The 20,956-nt window shown below is 45.9% G+C and overlaps 1 protein-coding gene across 3 annotated transcripts in view; it reads right to left on the bottom strand.

Moving 5' to 3' along the window:
• The window catches only part of LOC147124638 (signal-transducing adaptor protein 1-like), a 158,615-nt gene that overhangs the window by 62,909 nt on the left and 74,750 nt on the right, over positions 1–20,956 (bottom strand). For all 3 annotated transcript variants that reach the window (XM_085990810.1, XM_085990826.1, XM_085990817.1), the window contains 3 exons: positions 17,056–17,112; positions 2,731–2,906; positions 784–915 (listed from right to left, as the gene is read on the bottom strand). In XM_085990810.1, the coding sequence (XP_085846936.1) occupies positions 784–915; positions 2,731–2,906; positions 17,056–17,112 (365 nt within the window). The remainder of the gene's footprint in view (positions 1–783; positions 916–2,730; positions 2,907–17,055; positions 17,113–20,956) is intronic.

Raw genomic sequence — 20,956 nt, 5'->3', positions numbered from 1 at the left:
TCACGAGTGGCACAAACATCGCCGCGCCCGGGCGCTCGTTGCTTTGCGCCCCAATTGGCACCTCTTAAGGCGCTAACGGGAGGCGCAAACAACTGAATTTTTCCAAATTTAAGGTGCTCAGACCACTTACGGGAATGACTAACTCCATTGAACTCGAGATGACATCCATGGCAGACCAGAATTCGTAACACTTGCATATGCAAAATTACTTTGGTGACTTTGGACATATGGTTCCCAAAGCTCTCCACCACTGAGGTATCCTCACATTATGTCTGAGTCTGTTGTAGACTAATTGATAGAGATTGATTGCAATTATTAGTCAACAACTCCATTATCATTGTATCTTGCAGTTACCAGGAAGGTAGAAGGCTAACTAGATGGGCCTTGGGTTTTTTCCATCCAGCAATTCCTATGTTCCTATTCTTATATTGCAGTTGTGCTCTGAAATTCACTGCACAAAGTAAATGAGGCAGTCAACAGACTTCCTGTCTACTCTTATCAAAACCCTTCAAAATTTTGAACACCTCTATTAAATCGACACAATGCGACACAATACTCCGATAACTGAGGCCTAACCAGTGATTTGTAATGGTTTAGCATAACTTCCTTGCTTCTGTACTCTATGACCTTATTTATAAAGCCATGGATCCAATAATTTTTTAACAGCTTTTTTAACTTGTTCTGCCACTTTCAAGATGCGAAATCCACAATTCTTGCTGTTCCTGCACCCCCTTTAAAATTGTACCATTTAGTTTATATTGCCTCCTGTCATACTAAAGCTACCTGTTTTGTGTGGTCAGAGTGGTGATTGAGTAGTTTGTGTTCTCAGAGGAAGGCCTTATTATCAAGCCCCCATTCTCAGGGTGCCTTTCCAGCATGGATTCAGCTTCATTCCGAGAAATTTTGTAGAAACACCTGCAGAAACAGTAAAGGTGAGCCGTGAGTACAGGTCATTTACTTCAACCATGCACTGATAACATGTGCAACCTTTTAAGGAGCTCGGCTACAGAGTGGAGATGGGCTAGATCATAGAATCATACAGCACAGAAGGAGGCCATTCAGCCGATCGTGCCTGTGCCAGCTCTTTGTAAGAGCTGTCCAATTAATCTCCACTGCCCCCGCTCTTTCCCCATAGCACAGCAATGTTTTCCTTTTCAAATATAGATCCAATTCCCTTTTGCAAGTTATTATTGAATCTGCTTCCACCAACCTTTCAGGCAGTACATTCCAGATCATAAAAACAGACCTAGGTTTCAAAGATACTTTAGATAGATCTATTAGTTTACTAAACACTTCAATGCATACATCATTAAAAATAATTTACTTAAACAAAACAAACTTACGTTACACGTAAATCAAGCACTTCCAAAATTAAAGCACTTCGCTGTCTATAAAGATCCAAAGTGAAACCCAGTTCCACGTCCGTTTGAGACAACACCATAATTTGGTACAAAATGACAATCTCAGTCAGGCATCACAAGGACGGCTGGTGTGATTAATGGAAATGCCACTTTGGTGCAGTAGGGGATGCTCTTCTGAGGTTGGGCTATGTTGGGGCAGGATCGAGGGAGCTTTTGGTGCTATATCTGAACCTGGGATATTTGAAACAAAAGCAGAAAACACTGGAAACAAGATTGATGTTTCAGTCCTAGCTCTTCATCAGAACTCTAAATGAAGGGCCAGGCCTGAGACGCCAACATTTTCCTTTCTACACAGATGCTGCCTGACCTGCTGATTGTTTCCAGCGTTTTCAGTTTTTGTTTCAGATTTCCAGGGATATTTGACACTGACACCTGGCATGAAGGTGTGAAAATGTTTTGTTCCCATTAGTGGCCCCTCTCAACTTCATGAACAAAAATATTCACCCAAAACATACAAAATTGAGGGTGGATGGTGTTAGGATTCTATACTGACTGGGAACACCCAGGGCTATTCCTCCCCAAAGCTCTCCATAATGCCAGATCAGACATTGCAGAACAATGAAAGCCAATTTAGCATCTAATTTTTATGTGAATTTTGCATTCCTGCATCGAAATAACATTATTTGGCCAGTATCACACCGCTGAGGCCCATTTCACCAAAGCTCTAGGGCCAAAGAAAATCAGGTTCACTATCTAATACCGGATCAAATAATAAACCTAAAAACACTCTATTAAAAACAGTTTGACCACAACTCCAGTTGTAAGTGACAGTATAGGCACAGGAGTAGGCCATTCTGCCCTTTGAGCCTGTCCTGCCATGCAATTCCACATTCACAGCCTTTTGGGATAGAGAGTTTCACATTTCTACTATTCTTTGAAGGAAAAAGTGCTTCCTGATTTCACTCCTCAATGGCCTAGCTCTAATTCTCAGATTGTGTCCCCTTGTTCTGGATTCCCCCACCAGTGGAAATAGCTTCTCTGTATCTACCCTATCAAATGCTTTTATCGTCTTAAACACAGCGATCAGATCACGCCTCAACCTTCTAACTCAAGGGAATACAAGCTAAGTTTATGGAAATAACAACAGAAAATGCTGGAAAAACTCAGCAGGCCAGGCAACATCCGTGGAGAGAGAAAAACTCTCTTCACGGATGTTGCCTGGCCTGCTGAGTTTTTCCAGCATTTTCTGTTGTTATTTCGGATTTCCAGCACCTGCAGTATTTTGCTATCGTACTAAATTTATGGAACCTGTCCTCATAATTTAACCCTTTAAGCCCCGGTATCATTCTGGTGCATCGATTCTACGTACGCTGGCATTGTGTTCAACACATCATCGTACACCTCTGGATCAGGCTTCTCCACCAAAAAACTCTGCGATACTGGTCTCATCGGTGCGGTTGACTGACGTTCTTTTTCTCGTTCAGCCACCTCTTTCAGGCGGAGCATCTGCCCGGGCAGCAGTGACATGTCATTGGGCACCACAAGCTGGTAAAATTGGACAAAAACAAGCTTGTCAATCAAATTATCGACACGATTGGCTACAGGGCTGGCTTCTGCGCTTCCAGCTTAAAACCTTATAATAAGCGCTTTTTGCTTGACAAGAGTGAAGAATTATTCTGTACTTGTCCTGGGTATTAGAGCTGACCTAGCTCATGTTCTGATATGGTTCCATGTGTGCTGCCCTCCACTACGTCACCCAAGTGGCAATATGGTGAGCAAGCTATTCCACCATGGGAGACATTACTGCCAAGCCCAATCCTGTTTCACCCAAGATGTATACTCACAAGTTCCAGAGGCTGGGGTGGGTGGGGGTTGGGGGGCGGGTAGGGGGCTGGGTAGGTGGGTGAGAGTCGCCAAGTAGTATGCAGGAGCAGAAAGTGCCCTTGCTAAAATGATAAAACACCCCCTTCTCCTTTCAGAGGGCTTATGTTTTGTCCGTTGATTTCTGGGATAATTCACCGCTAACTCAACATTCAACTCCAATGTACTATGCTTCTCAATAGGGAACAGTAGTTAAATAGGCTGCGAACTGACTTGGTGATGGAGACTTGGAGGAGTCTGTTCCTTGACAAGAGACAGATGGACGATCAGCTTTTTGCCTGTGGGGGAGATTTGAATCATCGAGAGAGAACAACAACTCTCACATAACCCACAAGATTCACATACTACTGCATCCACAATGCATGCAGGAGTGTTGTTCTAATTTGACCTATTTGGATTTAGTGAGCCTCTAAAAAAATGAAAAATGGGTCCTTGTGAATTGAGAAGATTTGGAAAATGAATATTCCATGATGTGCATAGAGCAGTTTGCAATGTAATTCATGTCAGTAGGGAAGTAGTTGAAATGGGAGAATGAACATGACTGAAAAGCTAAAAGGAACACATTCAACTGTTTATTATTAACTATATGCAGTGTATGCTAGGCATGAACCTTCCGCTAAACTCGGACTTTGTGTTCAGACTGGGCTTGAAGGGTCCAAACTTCAGGTTCTTCGAAAGCCATTGCATAGTCTGAATGTGAAGGGTGTGATCTACTAGAAAAGATGGTTCTTGTCTTGACTGTTCAGTATAAGTAAACACAATATCTAGTTGTACGGCTGCATCACTTATGCTGAGGCAAGGATTATTGCCACTTTGAGTATGAGACATATGACACTCTATCACATGACCACATAACTATCTCTTCTATCAGACTACCAGAGACCAGGATGCCACATCAATATTATGATGCAGCAGATGGCCAGATGATCTTGGAAAGCTTGATGCTGAAACTTGATGCTAAAAGTCAAAAAATAATCTATTTCTTAGTACTAGCATCTCTTGTATTAATGAAAAAGGAAGACTTTCATTTCTAAAGCACCTCTCGTATCCTCAGAACATCCCAAAGTACTTTACAACCAATTAATTATTTTAAAATATAGTGGCCTAGAAATTCAGTAGGCTTAGCGCCGCATTTGAGGCGCTAGAGGGCCTAGCGCCGGAGTTATGGCCAGTTGAGAAATTCCTTGGGGCCCTAAATCGGCGTTGCACCGGTAGCGCTGCGCCGGCACCGATGACGTCATCGGTGTGCGCAGCGTCCCGGTTGCCGTGGTAACCCGGCCCCAAGCCGAAATTCAGTTGCGCCCGCCTCGCCCGTGGCAGGCGCAACTAAGACTCTGGCAACAGAGTCTTCCCCCAGTGTGCGCCGGCGCATAAAGGTGGAGCGGCGGCCGGCCGCGTTCCCGGCGGCCGCCTGCCCGCACCTCCCTTCCCGGACTCCTGCATTCCCCCCCGCGGCCCTGATCAGTGTCTCATGCGAGCCCGGCACTTCCCCGAGGTGCCGGGCTCAGATGTCGGGTCAATCCGCCGGACAGTTGTCGGCTGCAGGCAGCTCCTCCTTAACAGAAGGAGGAGGCCTGCAGTTCCCCCGCCTGCAGCACCGCATCGGGTGCCGCAGCGGGGGATTAGCGCCGGGAAACCCAAGTTCACGCCCGTTTTGAGGCGCTAAAGGAGGGTTTTAGCGCCCGCCGTCGTCTGGGCCCGGCACACCCGAATTTTCGTTGCGCGCTGCTGCATTACCGCTGGCGCAAACTTTCTGGCGCTACAGCCCTGGCAAGACCAGAACCCAATTTCTAGGCCAGTAACTGTTGTGATGTAGGCAAACACAGCAGGCAATTTGCACACAGCAAAGTCCCACAACCAGCAATGAGATGAATGACCAGTTAATCTGTTTCTTCTAGAGTTGCTTCAGGGATAAATGTTGGCCAGGAAACTGAGAGAACTCCCCTGCTCTTTTATGATTAGTGCCATGGGGTCTTTGATGTCCAGTTGAGTAGGAGGACAGGGTCTTGGTTTAACATATGATCTGAAAGACAGCACCTTTGCCATTGCAGCACTTCTTCAGTACAACACTGAAGTGTCAGCTTAGAATATGTGCTCAAGCCTGTAGTGCGACACACTGTATTAAGATTATTAGACTTATAAGGCTATAATTTACTTTTTTGTATTAACAAGAGGGGTTAACTGAGTGATGATTAAGGTTTTTAAATGTTCTAAAACATCCTTGTAAACCCATGAGTTTACTGATTTTCTTAAGTGTTGCGTAACAATTGCATCCAGTGAAAGAGATGTAGTAATAACCATGTTCAGAATCTTTTAAAAGTCCTAAGCAACGTCTTAAACTGTTGAAATAGCACCCGTGAGTCTAATCCAGCTGTTTCCATAGCAACGTCAACAACTTGTGCTTTTATAATACCTTCAACATAATGGCCCAGTAATTCCATTCCAAACGTGTGAGTACAGTCGGGGTACTCACGCGTCTGGCCGTAGGAAATGCCGGTTTTCAGCATGCACAGCGCATGCGGGGAAAACCGGCATTTTCTGTCCTCTGAACGAAGGGGTTCAGAGGCACAGCGCGTGCGACTGCACAGGCAGCGCGTGCGCAGTGAACTTCGTCGATTTCATTCATGGATTCAGTGAGGTTAAGTCCTTACAACTTACACATGAAAAAAGCATGAGTAAAGTTGCTCCAGAGGCTGCGGAGGAAGATATATTTTATCGTGGAGCTTCTGAAAGGCAATATTTTTGTTTGGGAAAGGGAGGAAAGTTATTTTAAGAAATGATGAGGTAAGTTTTAAAGTTTAATTTTTTTTTTTTAAACGGGTTTTCAGTACTGTAGGTAGAAGGAGCAATTGTGGCTATGTGAATTGAATTTGCTGTGTTTATTAAATGTGAAAATGACTGTTCTAAAATGAATAATGTAACATTTCCAACATTTTTAAGAAAGAAACTTTTCATGAGTAAGTAATTATGTATGTATGTCCGTATATATTCCTTTATGTATATGTATGTATGTAAATATTCCTTTACTTATGTGTGTGAATGTATGTATTTAATTATGACTTTGAGAGAAAGTAACTTATTGGAAAATCATCTCAGGCTGTGAAATTGATCAGGCGGGTATGATGTATTACCAAGACGATAACGCGTTTCTCCTGCCATAGGCCGGGGTGATTTTCTAGCCAGTCACTTCATTAAAATTACTTTAACAACTCTTTCCATTTCTTCCTTGCAAGGACGTCTGTGTTAGCAGGAGGTCTGTGAGCGAGAAAAATGCCCGGGAACTGCTAGTAGCCAATACCTTCACGAGCTAGTGGCGCCTTGTACCTCCCCCTCCCCCCGCAAGGCAAAGAAAGGAGCAGACACAATTTAAAGTGAAGCCGTGAACTTTTATTGCATCATAAAACAGTTTTCAGGGTCAGTTTTGATGTAGATAGTTTATAACTTTAAAATGTTAACTAGCTATTTCCTGCTTTTCAAACATTTGTAAACATGAATAGTTCAGAAAAAAATGTGTTAACATTTTAAAGTGACTTTTTCTGTTTTCTTAGTGCAATAAAGACATTCAAGGTGGAAACTAGCTATGTTCTAATTTTCAAATAGTTGTTGTAAAAATACTTTGGCTCCAATAAAAGTTGCTAATTTTTTTCAAACTGACTACAGGCTGCACTGTTTAAAGGAAAAGATTACATATCCTTTCAGTCACAAATAAACATTTCAATGAAAACAGCAAACACAACATTTTACATGTCAATAAAATGAAAAATTTAACAATTGCACGATTTGCCCCCTCGCATCTGCGACTGAGGGTCTAAGGAGGTGCATTGCGCAAGAGGTCATCGTCGTACGTATCCTCACACTGTTCCCTTTCGGGAACTGTATGAAGTGGTGGAAGGATTTCTGGCCACGTTAACGCTCCTTCCGTGACCATAACCATCTTCATACCAGCCATTAGGGTGGTTAGTCCTATGGCGCGAGGGTTTTACGGGCTCCCACAACCCATCTGAGGGGGGGGGGCCACCCACACCCGCGGACGCAAGTATCCCGCTGGATGTCCACCCAGAATTTATAGTTGGAGCTCCGACTCCACTTGCCGGGACTGTCTGGAGCAGGGTTCGAAACCCTACTCCTTCTGGCCCAGCGGCGGGGATGCTTACCGCTATGCAAAAGGCCCACTCCGCGCAAAAGGTGACACCCATACGTTTCCTGCGCCTTTTCCCTCCCCGTGACTGGAGCCCTATGCTGCCACTTGAAAGACCAAGCTATCATCTGTCCTTTTTGCGGTGCCTTGGGCTTCTTATTACCAATGATGAACAGGCGCTGCGCCTCCACCTCGTTGAGGAGATTGCTGAGGTCATCATCAGTTCAATTGTGAGTTCTTTTAATGCCGTGAATTGTGCCCATTCCAGCCATTTCACGTTGCTAATCGGAGTGGGCCTTTGGCGTAGCGGTAGCATCCCCGCCGCTGGGCCAGACGGGGTAGGGTTTCGAACCCCGCTCCAGACAGTCCCGGCAAGTGGAGTCGGAGCTCCAACTATAAATTCTGGGTGGACATCCAGCGGGATATTTGCGTCCGCAGGTGTGGGTGGCCCCACCCCCCTCGTATAGGTTGTGGGAGCCCGTAAAACCCTCCCACCATAAGACTAACCACCCTAATGGCTGGTACAAAGATGGTTACGGTCACGGAAGGAGCGTTAATCACGGCCATAAATCCTTCCACCACTTCATACAGTTCCCCAAAGGGAACAGTGTGAAGACACGTACGACGACAACGTTGCTAATTAAATAAATGGAATGAAAAAAATGCTTTCAGGGCTTTTAAAAGTCTTTAAATTGCTTTAATTCTGTTTAAAACGACTTCAGATTCTTCAAAATAATGTAAACGTTTTTAAAAGTTTATAAAAGTTACCAAAAGCTTCTTAAAAATACCAAAAACCTATTTAAAATGCTGCTCTGCATGTAAAAATGCTTTGCAGCTTGTGAGAAACATTGGGGGCGTGTCCTATTAAACTGAGACCTCAAGGGGCGTGTCTCACTTGCACTGCGTGCTCCAGGCTTCGCGCTGGCTGCACTCCTGGGCGGCGTGACGTCAGACGCTGCCCGGGAGTCAACATTTTAAAACAGGAATTCCAGGCGTCCCTGAAGCTCAACAGCCGGCGCGTCGGGTAAGTGCACATCGGGGGCTTGCACGCGCGGCAAGCCCCCGATCCTAATTTCTGCCCCAATAAAGTGTTCCAAAGTGGTTCATGGAAACAAAATAACTGGATGCTGAGCAGTGGTGGGAGAGGGTGAATGAAGGGTGGTAGAAATTTGGCATGCTTTCCCCAAGAGGGTGTCAATGCTGGGACAGTTGGAGCTTTCAAGACAGCGATAGGTATATTTTTATTATGTAAGGGTAGCAAGGGATATGGAGCAAAGGCAGGTAAATGGAGTTCAGGTGCAGATCAGCCATTATCTAATTGAATGGCGGAGCAGGCCCGAGGAGCTGAATGGCCTACTCCTGTTCATAATGTTCTTAACAAAGAAGTACATCTTGAGGAGACTTTTGGAAGAGGGGAGAGAGGCAGCAATGGCAGGAAGAAAATGGTAGATCACTAAAAATCCACGTCGGTAAGTGAGGAACACTAATATGCATGACAAGCAACTGCCAGAAGTGGGCATGTAAGAGAAGCAGACCTGGCAAACTATTAATTCTTTCTTACTTCTCCATGAAAACCCAGCATGAGGGTATTAACCAGTGTCATACTGTCATGAGATAATCGGGGCAATTAATGATTATCGTGAATTGAAATCCTTCTTACAGGAAAGAAGCTGAATGTTCTGCAAATGTATGCACAACAGGAATGCCAAAGATGAGTCCAAACAATGAATGCTTGGAATTAAACCTGGTGAGATGATGCCTATTCATCCAGCATAACCCAAAAACTGCAGCTGCCTGTCAGGTTTTTATGTACTTTCAATATACTAATACTATTGTCCCACTGCAATACAATTCAACCAGCGAAAACATGCTGTCAGTAGACCTACAAACTCATAACCCTACTCAAGGAGGCGACTTTGTAAATAACTAACAGAGACCTTATAGAGGGCATGCGAGATAGAGAAGCTGGAGGCTTTCCCTGAGCTCATGGTCAGTGCCATAATATTCATGTCATGTATCACTGTCCAAGGGAATAACTGCTGCACAGGAACGCCCCAACTTCAGTTATACCACAGACCATGATAATGTAGACCACGACAAGCTACAGAACAGAACAGTAGAACCAGAGAACGCACCCTACGCTTGAAAGGGGGTAAATTCAAAACTAATCTGCAGAAATAATATTTCAGTGAGCGGGTGGTCAATCTATGGAACAGGCACCCTAAGGAAATGATGGAAGCAGTTAGTATTGATTCATTCAAATACAAATTATATAGATTTCTTTCAAAAAATAACATTTTGGGATACAGTATATGAATAATTTCAGACATGACTTATGGTAAGCGTAGCATGCTTGGAAGGAACAGGTGAATTTAGACCTATGGTTCCCAAAGCTTTCAACAACTGGGGTTTTCTTTGCGTCATGTCTGGGTTTGTTGTAGACTAATTGATAGAGATTGATTGCTCTGATTAGTCAACAGCTCCATTATCATTGTATTATGTGACTACCAGGATGATAGACGGCGAACTAGATGGACCTTGGTCTTCTGTCACCCAGCAATCCTATGTTTCTAATGATAGTGGTTCTGCATTATGGTTAACTGAGCCAACAACTTCACATTTTGTTCTCTTTCCTTTTCTCTTTTCGCGGAGGTGAAGAACAGATTAAAGCAGCAGCCAGGGCCTAGGAACAAACTCATAACTCTGAGGACTCTGCACCACAATCATCACCTCTTTCACCCCAGACACCTCCAATGATGTAGATAGTGAGGTTGAGGAGGGAGCGTTGGCCGAGTCACAGGTTACAGATGTGGAAAAACAAGCGGCGTGGCTACTCAAGGCCTGGTATCTGTTGACCAGAGGACCAGCTCTGCAATGGCACCTGCGAATTCCAACCTCACAGGGCCTGTTTGAAAACAAAGATTGCTATCTGAGCAACATTGTGTTCACGAGTCCCTTGTGTGCATGGAGCACGCACTGCAAGGTCTTGGGAGGACTGTGGAAGAATCCACTATCCAGGCCTGTGGTCATGAACGAATGGCTGTCTGCATTGCAATCTGTCATGGAGTGGATGCCAACTCCAGTGACCAAGTCATAGGCTCAGTAGGAACATCTCTTGCAAAAGCTCCCACTGCTGCTATAGGGCCCAACCTCTTTGCCAGTTTCAACATGCTTGGGAAATGGATACAAGACAATCTTGAGCCAGCATTTCACAGATCTCAAAAATTCTCCAGAATTCTGCGCTGGTCATGTTGAGTGATTGTCCAGCATGTTAATAGCATACACTGACCAGCTGACTGGTTCTCATGATAGTGCCACATTCAGGTTGTCAAGCATCCCAACATAAGTGACAGTAGATGTACCAGAAAGACTGTAGGCCCAGACAGCCAGAACTGCATTGGACATATATGCAGGGGCCACCATAATCCTGGCAGGCTAGCAATAAATCCCTGCAGCTAAACAGCATACAGTCCCCACTACTTATAGCAGGCATATTGGCGTTGACGTGATGTGCCCGCTGTAGACAGTGGACGTTATAACAAGCACAGTAGCAGGAAAGCAGGTGGCAGATCCAACAAACAACAGATGTTTAAAATTTTAGAAACAGCTGTGGCATTTTTACCGCTGCATTTTTGCTCTGTGAATGTATCAAAAGCAAAACTGGTTAAAACTACTTTGTCTGTCCATGTGACTTTGTGGGACTGTAGCATTGACCTTTTATCCAACCATAGCGGAGAGCACAGTGAGAAAGGAAAGTGAAAGAAGAAGAAAAACAAACTCTCAACCAGCTGCTGGAAGACATGAAATGGATGCGGGACGAAATCCTGCTGTCACTGAAGCAGGAAAATCTGTTGAAAGAAGGATTCCATCACAAAATCTGCCTGAAGTAGCCAGGGCGTTTGCCCGATATAGGTGGCTGCCTGTGATAAGCATGGACGGTGAAAGTGGTGGGGAATGTACCTCCAATAGGAAATTTGAGGGCCGGGCCTCAGAACGGCAGGTTGCGGCTGGAGATGGAGCGTCTCACCCTGGGGCAACCCACCAGCAATATCAAGCAACCCGGCCGGCCTCTGGGCCCGAAGAAGGCAGATTCGTGGGGGCAACCTTTGGAGGGGAGGGGGACTGGAACGGCAGTGGCCCAGGTTGGATTTGGGGAGCCTGAAGGGGCACTCCCACTCCTCCCGGCCCCACAAAAAGAGTAAGCACAGGGTGCGCTGCACCAAGTTCAGTCCAAAAAAGACAACTGGTGTAATGTATGTACCTTTAAGGGGGGGAACTACTTTTTACAGCTCATGTATACTGTAGTACCGGCAGTGACCACACCTGTATATAACGCTGAGTAGTAATCTGTACAGATCAGTTGCAGTTTGAGCCACGTTGAGTAAACACCTGTTGTACCGTTCTCCGCAGTCCGTTTCTTATTATACACGGACGTAACATTGGCGACGAGGCAGGTTCGAACCGACCTGCAACTCTGCATCACCTCCCAGGGATTCATTCCTGGAGATCAGTGGATTGGAGGTCAAGGCCAGAGACTCGGGCGTCGACCACGGGCAACCGCCCAGTCATCCAGCAGAGACTCGAGAATTGCGGGGGAGGCTGTCGAGAGTCAGGCTTGGCTTTCCAGTCGAGGTGGTCCAGCGAAACGGGCTGGCAACAGGTAGTGCGCAGACTCTTCCCGGATGGCGGCGGGCTAGAGCCCGACCGAGCGGCACAGCAAAGGGCCAAGCAGCGTCGACGGGGAGAGAGAGAGAGGGCAGAGCGCACAGCAGGGCGCAGCCGGTGTTCAGGGGCCGAGCAGCGTCGGAGAGAGGGAGAGAGAGAAGCGCGCAAAACACACAGGGCGCCGCCATTGCCACGAGAACCGCCGGGAGCGGCGTCGGTAGCAGCGGGGGAGGAAGGAAAGCGCGGGCGACGCCATTTTAAGCCATTGGGAGACGCCATTTTAAACCACACCCAAAATGCCGAAGAGTGGCAGTATCACCGCATTTGACAATGAAGTCAAAGATTGGACTACATATGTCGAATGAATAGAGGTGTACTGCAAGGCAAATGAGGTGTTAGATGACAAGAAAGCGTTGGTATTGTTAAATTTAATGGGTGCAAAGACGTATGGTTTATTACGAAATCTAGTAACCCCAACGAAGCCAATGGAAAAGAGTTTTGAAGACATAGTAACGATACTAAAGGAACATTTAAACCCCACACCGCTGCTGATAGCAGAAAGATTCAAGTTTCACAAACAGAACCAGCATAAGGATGAAAGCAATGCTAATTATTTAACAGAACTGTGCAAACTATTGAAACACTGCCAGTTTGGAGCGGGACTGGCAGATACCTTAAGGGACAAGTTTGTGTGTGGGCTTCAAAGTGAAGGAACCCAGAAACGGCTTTTATCTAAAAAGGACCTTACGCTGGAAAAGGCTTTCAGCATTGCGGTATCATATGAAGCAGCAGCACGGGGCGCTGCAGAGATACAACAGAGACCGCAAGAATATGGCACAAACGAAATGTCATATGGAACAGAGAAGTGCTATCGCTGCGGCAGAACAACACATGACCAGAATGATTGCTGGTTCAAAGACAAAGTGTGCAGACAGTGTGGAAAAGTAGGACACATAGCACGAGTCTGCAGGTCAGGAAAGAAAACCAGCAATAAGAAACCGACTAAAGGGAAGTACAAGAAGGTACATAAGATAACGGAGAACAGTTCAGACGAACAAAAGAGTGATAACGACTCCGAAAGCAGGGAACTGAGTTGTCTGAAACTACATAATGTGATCACAACGGAGGATCACCGAACCATTTGGGTCACTCTCAAGATAGCAGGGGTCCAGGTAAAGATGGAATTGGACACAGGATCAGCTCTAACAGTCATAAACCGACGGGACTACGAGCGGCTATTTTCACACATACCCTTGAGAGACACAAAAATTATTTTGAAGACGTACACAGGGCAAAAGGTCTACCCCAAAGGAAAAATAAGGGTGACCATTATATATAACGGTAAGGAAACACCAAAACTAAACCTGTATGTATTGCAAGATGGAAGACCACCATTACTGGGACGTGAATGGATCTGGAAAATACAACTGGATTGGCATTCCATACAGGCACTGACTGTGGCTGACAAAAAGGATGACGACGTCACACCTGGGCGACTGTCAAAGATCCTAACTGACGCGAAAGCAGTGTTCCAGCAAGGACTCGGAACACTAAAAGGCATGACAGCGATGATTAAAATTGAAGAAAACGCAAGCCCAAAATTTTTAAGGCCAGACCGGTACCTTATGCGATCCGCCCAGCCGTCAAAGCAGAGCTGGAGAGTCTGGAACGTTCTGGTGTACTGTCCAAGGTAGACTGGAGCGAGTGGGCTACACCCATCGTCCCTGTGGTGAAAAAGTCGTTGAGCAGCACGCCTGGGGAACCAAGGCAGGTTCGCATCTGTGGGGACTTTAAGGTAACAGTGAACCCGGTCCTTCACACCGTACAATATCCACTTCCGTGGATTGAAGATATTTTCGCCTCGCTATCTGGAGGGAAACGCTTCACTAAGATTGACCTGGCCCAGGTGTATCTGCAAATGGAGTTAGAAGAAGCATCAAAAAAATACCTCACAATCAACACCCATAAAGGTCTCTACCAATACAACCGGCTGGCATTCGGGGTAGCATCAGCTCCGGCTATTTGGCAGAGGACAATGGAACAAGTCCTGCAAGGGATCCCAGGGACCCAGTGTTATTTGGACGACATCCTGGTCACGGGCGAAAATGACAGTGATCACCTTGCCAACCTGGAGCAGGTGCTCACTAGATTGTAGGAATATGGGCTCTGAGCTAACCGCCCCAAATGCGAGTTTTTTAGAAAACAAATCTCGTATTGTGGCCACGTTATCGATAAAGAGGGGTTACATAAGTCCCCAGAGGTGATTGAGGCAGTAGTCAAGGCTCCAGCACCGGAAAATGTGACACAACTGAGGTCGTTCCTCGGGCTGGTAAACTACTACCATAAGTTCTTGCCGAATTTGTCTACAATACTACACCCACTGAGCACCCTACTGCAAACTGCGGTGCCATGGAAGTGGAGTGACGAATGTAGACGAGCTTTCCAGAAGAGCAAAACACAAATCACATCGAAAGAGGTATTGGCCCATTACAACCCGTCATTACCAATTCGGTTGGCATGTGATGCATCACCCTGCATCATTGGAGCGGTGCTGTCGCACAAATTCTCCGACGGCTCAGAGAGGCCAATAGCCTTTGCGTCACGATCACTAACCTCAGCCGAGCATAACTACGCCCAGATTGACAGGGAGGCCCTCAGCCTAGTGTGGGGAGTGAAAAAGTTCAATCACTATCTGCACGGGCAGAAATTCACCTTGCTGACTGATCACCAGCCTCTTGTCTCCATTTTTAATCCGAAGAAGGGCGTTCCGGTGATGACTGCGCAACAACTACAAAGATGGTCACTTTTTCTAGGGGCGCATATGAGATTGAATATAAGGGCACGAAATAGCATGGAAATGCGGATGGGCTATCACGCCTGCCACTGCCTACTGCGGAGGAAGCACCAGCAGTGGATCCTGTCGAAATATTCCATTCGACTATAGTTGAATACCTACCGGTAACTAACGCTTGTATCGAAAAGGAAACCCGAAATGACCCGACACTGTCTCGGGTATATGATTTGACGGTGAAGGGATGGCCAGCACATGGCGACTCACTGTTGCCAGCATTCTCGACAAGGAGAGAACAGCTGTCAGTGTGCCGGGGGACCTTGATGTGTGGATCCCGAGTGGTAATTCCACCCAAGTTAAGGGATAGAGTGCTCAATGAGCTTCATGAGGGTCATCTGGGAGGGGTAAAAATGAAAAGCCTAGCCAGGGCTTATGTGTGGTGGCCGGGAATCGATAAACAAATTGAGGACCTGACCAAGAGCTGCTCAGGATGCCAGAAAGTCCAAAATGTACCACCACAGGCCCCTCTACACCCATGGGAGTGGCCCTCATCTCCATGGCAACGGGTGCATATTGATTTTGCTGGTCCATTCATGGACTCAATGTTTTTAATAGCCGTGGATGCGCACTCGAAATGGCCTGAGGTCATCAAAATGTCCTCCACCACCACGGAGAAAACTATTGCAGTCCTACAGACCATTTTTGCCAGGAACGGCTTGCCAGAGCAGATTTGCTCTGACAACGGACCACAGTTTGTGTCCGAAGTGTTCCAGAGGTTCTTGAAAAAGAATGGGGTAAGGCATTACACATCCGCCCCGTATCATCCAGCCACAAATGGATTGGCTGAGATGTTCGTACAAACCTTTAAGAAGGCAATAAAGGCTATGTACAATGACAACATTCCGCTGCAGCACAAGGTGGACAATTTCTTGTTCGCCTACCGGAATGCTACACATGCAGTCACCAACCAGGCCCCAGCCATGATGTTCTTTAACCGAAGGTTAAGATCGCGCCTGAATTTGCTCAGACCAAACGTACGAAGAGATGTTGAGAGTAAGCAATTCCAGCACATCCATGAGAAGCCAACAAGGAGCTTCAATGTAGGGCAACTAGTCTTGGCCCGCGACTACCGAACAGAAAAATGGCAACCAGGAACGATATGCACATGGCAGGGCCCACTAATGTACACAGTGGACGTTGGGGAGAGCATCGTGAGATGCCATGCTGACCAGATCCTAGAGTCACAGGAACAAGTCAACCCCATGCCTCGCCCATACGTACCTGGTGATGAACCCGACGTACAGGTAGCATCTACCCCAGAAACAGTAGCATCGGAAGCTGATGAACCAACCGACGACAGGGGGCCAGAATCGCCTCCGCACCAAGAGCAAGACACTCGGGAAAGGCGCTATCCAGAAAGGATCAGGAAGCCTCCCCAAAAACGGAATTTATAAATAGACTATTTTCAGCTAATGTTGCATGTTAAAAGTGTTAATTGTAATTAGTTTGATATTTAATTGTTAAATGAGTGTTATGGTACTGTTAATCTAAAAGGGGAGGAATTGTAATGTATGTACCTTTAAGGGGGGAACTACATTTTACAGCTCATGTATACTGTAGTACCGGCAGTGACCACACCTGTATATAACGCTAAGTAGTAATCTGTACAGATCAGTTGCAGTTTGAGCCACGTTGAGTAAACACCTGTTGTATCGTTCTCCGCAGTCCATTTCTTATTATACACGGACATAACAACTGGGATCCTGTGTAAGCCATTGGACGCCAATTAGCATTTTAAATAGGCCTACAACCTTTCTCAGGGGGCCGCTCTGGTCACCCAGCAGTTGGCCTCGGGGCAAGATTGCTGCAGCCACAGCAACAGTGGGACATGGCGGTAAGTTATTTTCGCGACTCTATTGCCCCTCTTGTTTCTGTCGCATGAACAGCCTGAAAGTTCAGCCCCATTAGTGTAGGCCTCAATAGTAACACCAACAGTAATTTCCATGCTATAGTCCAGTCATGATGCCAGCAGTCAGTACTAGAACATTGGGGCTCCCAGAAAGCTACCAGTCTGCTGGTAAAGTTTACTCTTGTGAAAATATTTTTTTGCCAAGCACACCTTGGCAGTAAGCGATACTTCGATTAAAATTCTGTTATTCTCATAATATTAGACTGCTAACATCTAATACAGGAACAAGTTATAAAAGCAAAATTCATACCTGACAGACCACACTAATATAACTTTTCCATTCTTCTCTGGTTTCAAGATTTTCAGCCTGGAGATAATGGGAAAGGAAAATCACATTATGTGAACATTATTACAGAGTAGATGGTGCAGAGCAGATAACAAGTGCTGATAAACGCCTAGTTACATTGCATTGTGTTGTAGTAGATGAAGATGCATAATCCAGCATGAAACCATATATGTTCCACTTGTACATCATTATTGCCATTATCTTTTCACCAACATCATGCTACCATGATACAAAAACTAAATAGTAACGTCAGCTTATAACAGAAGCTACAGTGAACAACAGAAAATGTCAGACATGATCCCCAAAACAGAAATTCACTCTCAGGAGAGACGAGAGAAGCTGGGATTGTTCTCCTTAAAGCAGAGAAGGTTAAAGGGCCATTTATAGAGGTGTTGAAAATGATGAGGGGTCTTGATAGAGTAAGTAAGGAGAAACTGTTCCTGGAGGGTCGGTAACCAGAGGACAAAGATTTAAGATCATTGGCAAAAGAAGCAGAGGGCCAATGAGAAGAATTTTTTTATACAGCGGGCTGTTGTGATCTGGAATGCACTGCCTGAAGGTGGAAGCAGATTCAATAGTAACTTTCAAAAGGGAATTGAATATATACTTGAAAAGGAAAATTTGCTGGGCTATGGAGAAAGAGCAGGGAAGTGGGACTAATTGGATAGCTCCTTCAAAGAGCCAGCACAAGCATAATGGGCTGAATGGTACATATTGGGGCCTATGATTCCATGATTCTAGGATGCTACTAACAGTCATTGGGGTAACTTTTCTGCAACCTCTCGCCTTCAATGAAGCCATGTTCACAGCAGGTGGCTTATTGGAAAATCATGGGCGTGCAGCCCATTATTTTCAATCCATTAATTTCAAACGAATGGAAACTTACGGACAGTGCACCCACTATTTTGCAACAAGCTGCCGATCCCATGGGAGGCCTCACTGGTGGAGCAGGGTCTCAGAAAAATTCACTCATAGAAATGTTTTAATTTGTTCTCTAGATGGTGGCGACGTTGACAAGCTCGCATTTGTTGCCCATCCCTAGGTGTTCTGAAAAGGTTTGGTGGGCCTTCTTCTTGAACTGCTGCAGTCTTAGTGCTGATGGTGTTCCACAATGGTGTTAGGAAAAGAACACATGGACTTTGACCCAGCAACGATGAACAAACATTGATGTTTGTGTAGTGTATGTACTTTTAAGAGCCCCTGTGTACTGTAATACCGGTAGTGACCATTCGGGCTATATAAGCCTGTATAGTGTCTTGTATCTTTTAGTTCACCTCCAGACTTTGTTCAGTAAACACCTGTTAAACCAACTCCTGCATTCCGTGTCTCCATTAACACACGGATACAACAGTGGCGACGAATTGGAAATGAACTTACCTGCAATTCGGCAGCACCTCAAGGAGATCGATTCCTCAGACGAAGGTCGAAGAAAAAAAAAAGAAAAAAAAAACAAACTGCGGTTTCACCAGCTAGCCGGGCTGGTGGCAGGTACTGCACTAATCCTTCCTGGGCGGCGGGCTGGGGCTCGATCGGGTGGCTCTGCAGCGGGGCCGAGCAGCGACTCGGAAGGTGGAGGCAAACAGAGACGGAGGGTGGAGCACTCGGGAGACGGCCGGCGCTACAAAGCAGGTCGGCGTTCGGACCAAGCAGAGGGAGGGAAAAGTCCCAGAGAGTCCGGCGGGAACGAGTCTCCAACTATTAAAAATATCTGTGTAAATAAAAACCGCGGAGAACAGCGTTGTCAGCAGCGGCAGCGGCGGGAAAGCGCGGGAGGCGCCATTTTTTCTCAGCAGGGAAGAAAGGAAAGTGCGGGAGGCACCATTTTTGATTTTCAGGATGCCTAAGACTGGCAATATTACTGCTTTCGATAGTGATATAGAGGATTGGACCACATATGTGGAAAGAGTGGAGGTATATTGCACAGCGAATGAAGTAGAGGATGATAAAAAGGCATCGGTACTTCTAAATCTGATGGGCGCAAGGACATACGGGCTGTTACGAAACTTAATCACTCCAGCCAAACCGATGAACAAGAATTTTAAGGAGATTGTTGATACCCTACAGGAGCACTTAAACCCAACACCGCTGCTGATAGCGGAACGATTCAAATTCTTCAGGAGGAATCAGCACAAGAATGAAAGTAACGCTGATTACCTCACCGAATTAAGAAAGCTGTCAAAGCACTGCCAATTCGGGGCAGGACTGGCAGATTCTCTACGAGACAAATTCGTCTGCGGTCTCCTAAGTGAAGGAACACAGAAAAGGTTACTTTCTGAGAAAGATTTGACACTGGACAAGGCTTTCAGTGTGGCTGTATCATACGAAGCAGCAGCAAGAGGAGCTGCAGAGATACAGCAAAAGCCACAGGACTTCGGCACCCATGAAATGACACGGGGTTTCGAGAGATGTTATCGCTGCGGCAGATCCACCCATGACCAGAGGGACTGCTGGTTCAAGGACAAAGCATGCAGGCAATGCGGAAAGATGGGACACATTGCACGTGTATGCCGATCTGGAAACAAAAAATCCACTGACAGAAAAAAAATCAATAAGGAAAAGTACAGAAAGGTACAAATGATGATGGACAGTAGCTCCGAAGACCAGAAGAGCGATAGCGACTCCGGAAACAAGAGACTAAGCTGTCTCAAATTACATAATGTAATTGCCAAAGAAGAATACCAGACCATTTAGGTTACCCTCACGATAGCGGGGTCCCCAGTTAAAATGGAGCTAGATACAGGATCAGCTCTGACCGTCATAAGTCGACGGGATTACGAGCGGCTATTTCCGCATATACCTTTGAAAGACACATCCATTATCTTGAAGACATATACGGGACAGAAAGTATACCCCAGAGGGAAAATAAGGGTGCCTGTTGTGTACAACGGCAAGGAAATACAGAAGTTGTATTTATACGTTCTGCAAGATGGTGGTCCACCGCTGTTGGGACATGAATGGATCAGGAAGATACGTTTAGACTCGCACTCCATTCAGGCACTGACGGTGACCAGAAAGAAAAAAAATGATGATGACGTCATACCTGAACGATTAAAAGACATCTTGGCCAATGCCAAAGAAGTGTTTCAACAGGAACTAGGAACCTTGAAAGGCGTCACCGCCTCAATAAAAGTGGAAGATGCGGCAATCCCCAAGTTTTTTAAGGCAAGGCCGGTGCCATACGCAATTCGTCCAGCAGTTGAGGCAGAGCTGGAGAATTTGGAAAAGGCAGGCGTGTTATCCAAGGTAGATTGGAGCGAGTGGGCAACACCCATCGTCCTGGTCATGAAGAAAATGTTGAATAATGATAAATCTGAAGAACAGAGAAAAATTCGCATCTGTGGGGACTTCAAGGTGACTGTAAACCCGGTCCTTCACACGGTACAGTATCCTCTTCCGAGGCTAGAAGATATTTTTGCCTTACTATCCGGAGGGAAACGTTTCACCAAAATTGACTTGGCACAGGCATATCTACAGATGGAGGTTGAGGAGGCCTCTAAAAAGTATCTCACGATAAACACACACAAAGGCCTGTACCAGTACAATCGACTGGTTTTCGGAGTAGCATCAGCTCCAGCTATCTGGCAAAGAGCTATGGAGCAAGTCCTGCAAGCGATTCCGGGGACTCAATGCTACCTACACGACATCCTTGTAACAGGAGAAAACGACAATGAGCACCTTGCCAATTTGGAGCAGGTGCTCACTAGGCTGAGAGAACGGGGCCTACGAGCAAATCGCCCCAAGTGCGAATTTTTCCAGAAACAAATATCATATTGTGGCCATATAATTAACGAAGAAGAGTTGCATAAGTCACCTGAAAAAATTGAAGCGGTCATAAAAGCTCCAGCACCTGAAAATGTCTCACAAT

This window comes from Somniosus microcephalus, chromosome 1, assembly GCF_052327205.1.
Source record: "Somniosus microcephalus isolate GS21.2 chromosome 1, FLI_Smic_1.0, whole genome shotgun sequence".
NCBI lineage: Eukaryota > Metazoa > Chordata > Chondrichthyes > Squaliformes > Somniosidae > Somniosus > Somniosus microcephalus.
This window is presented reverse-complemented; position numbering and strand designations above follow the sequence as displayed.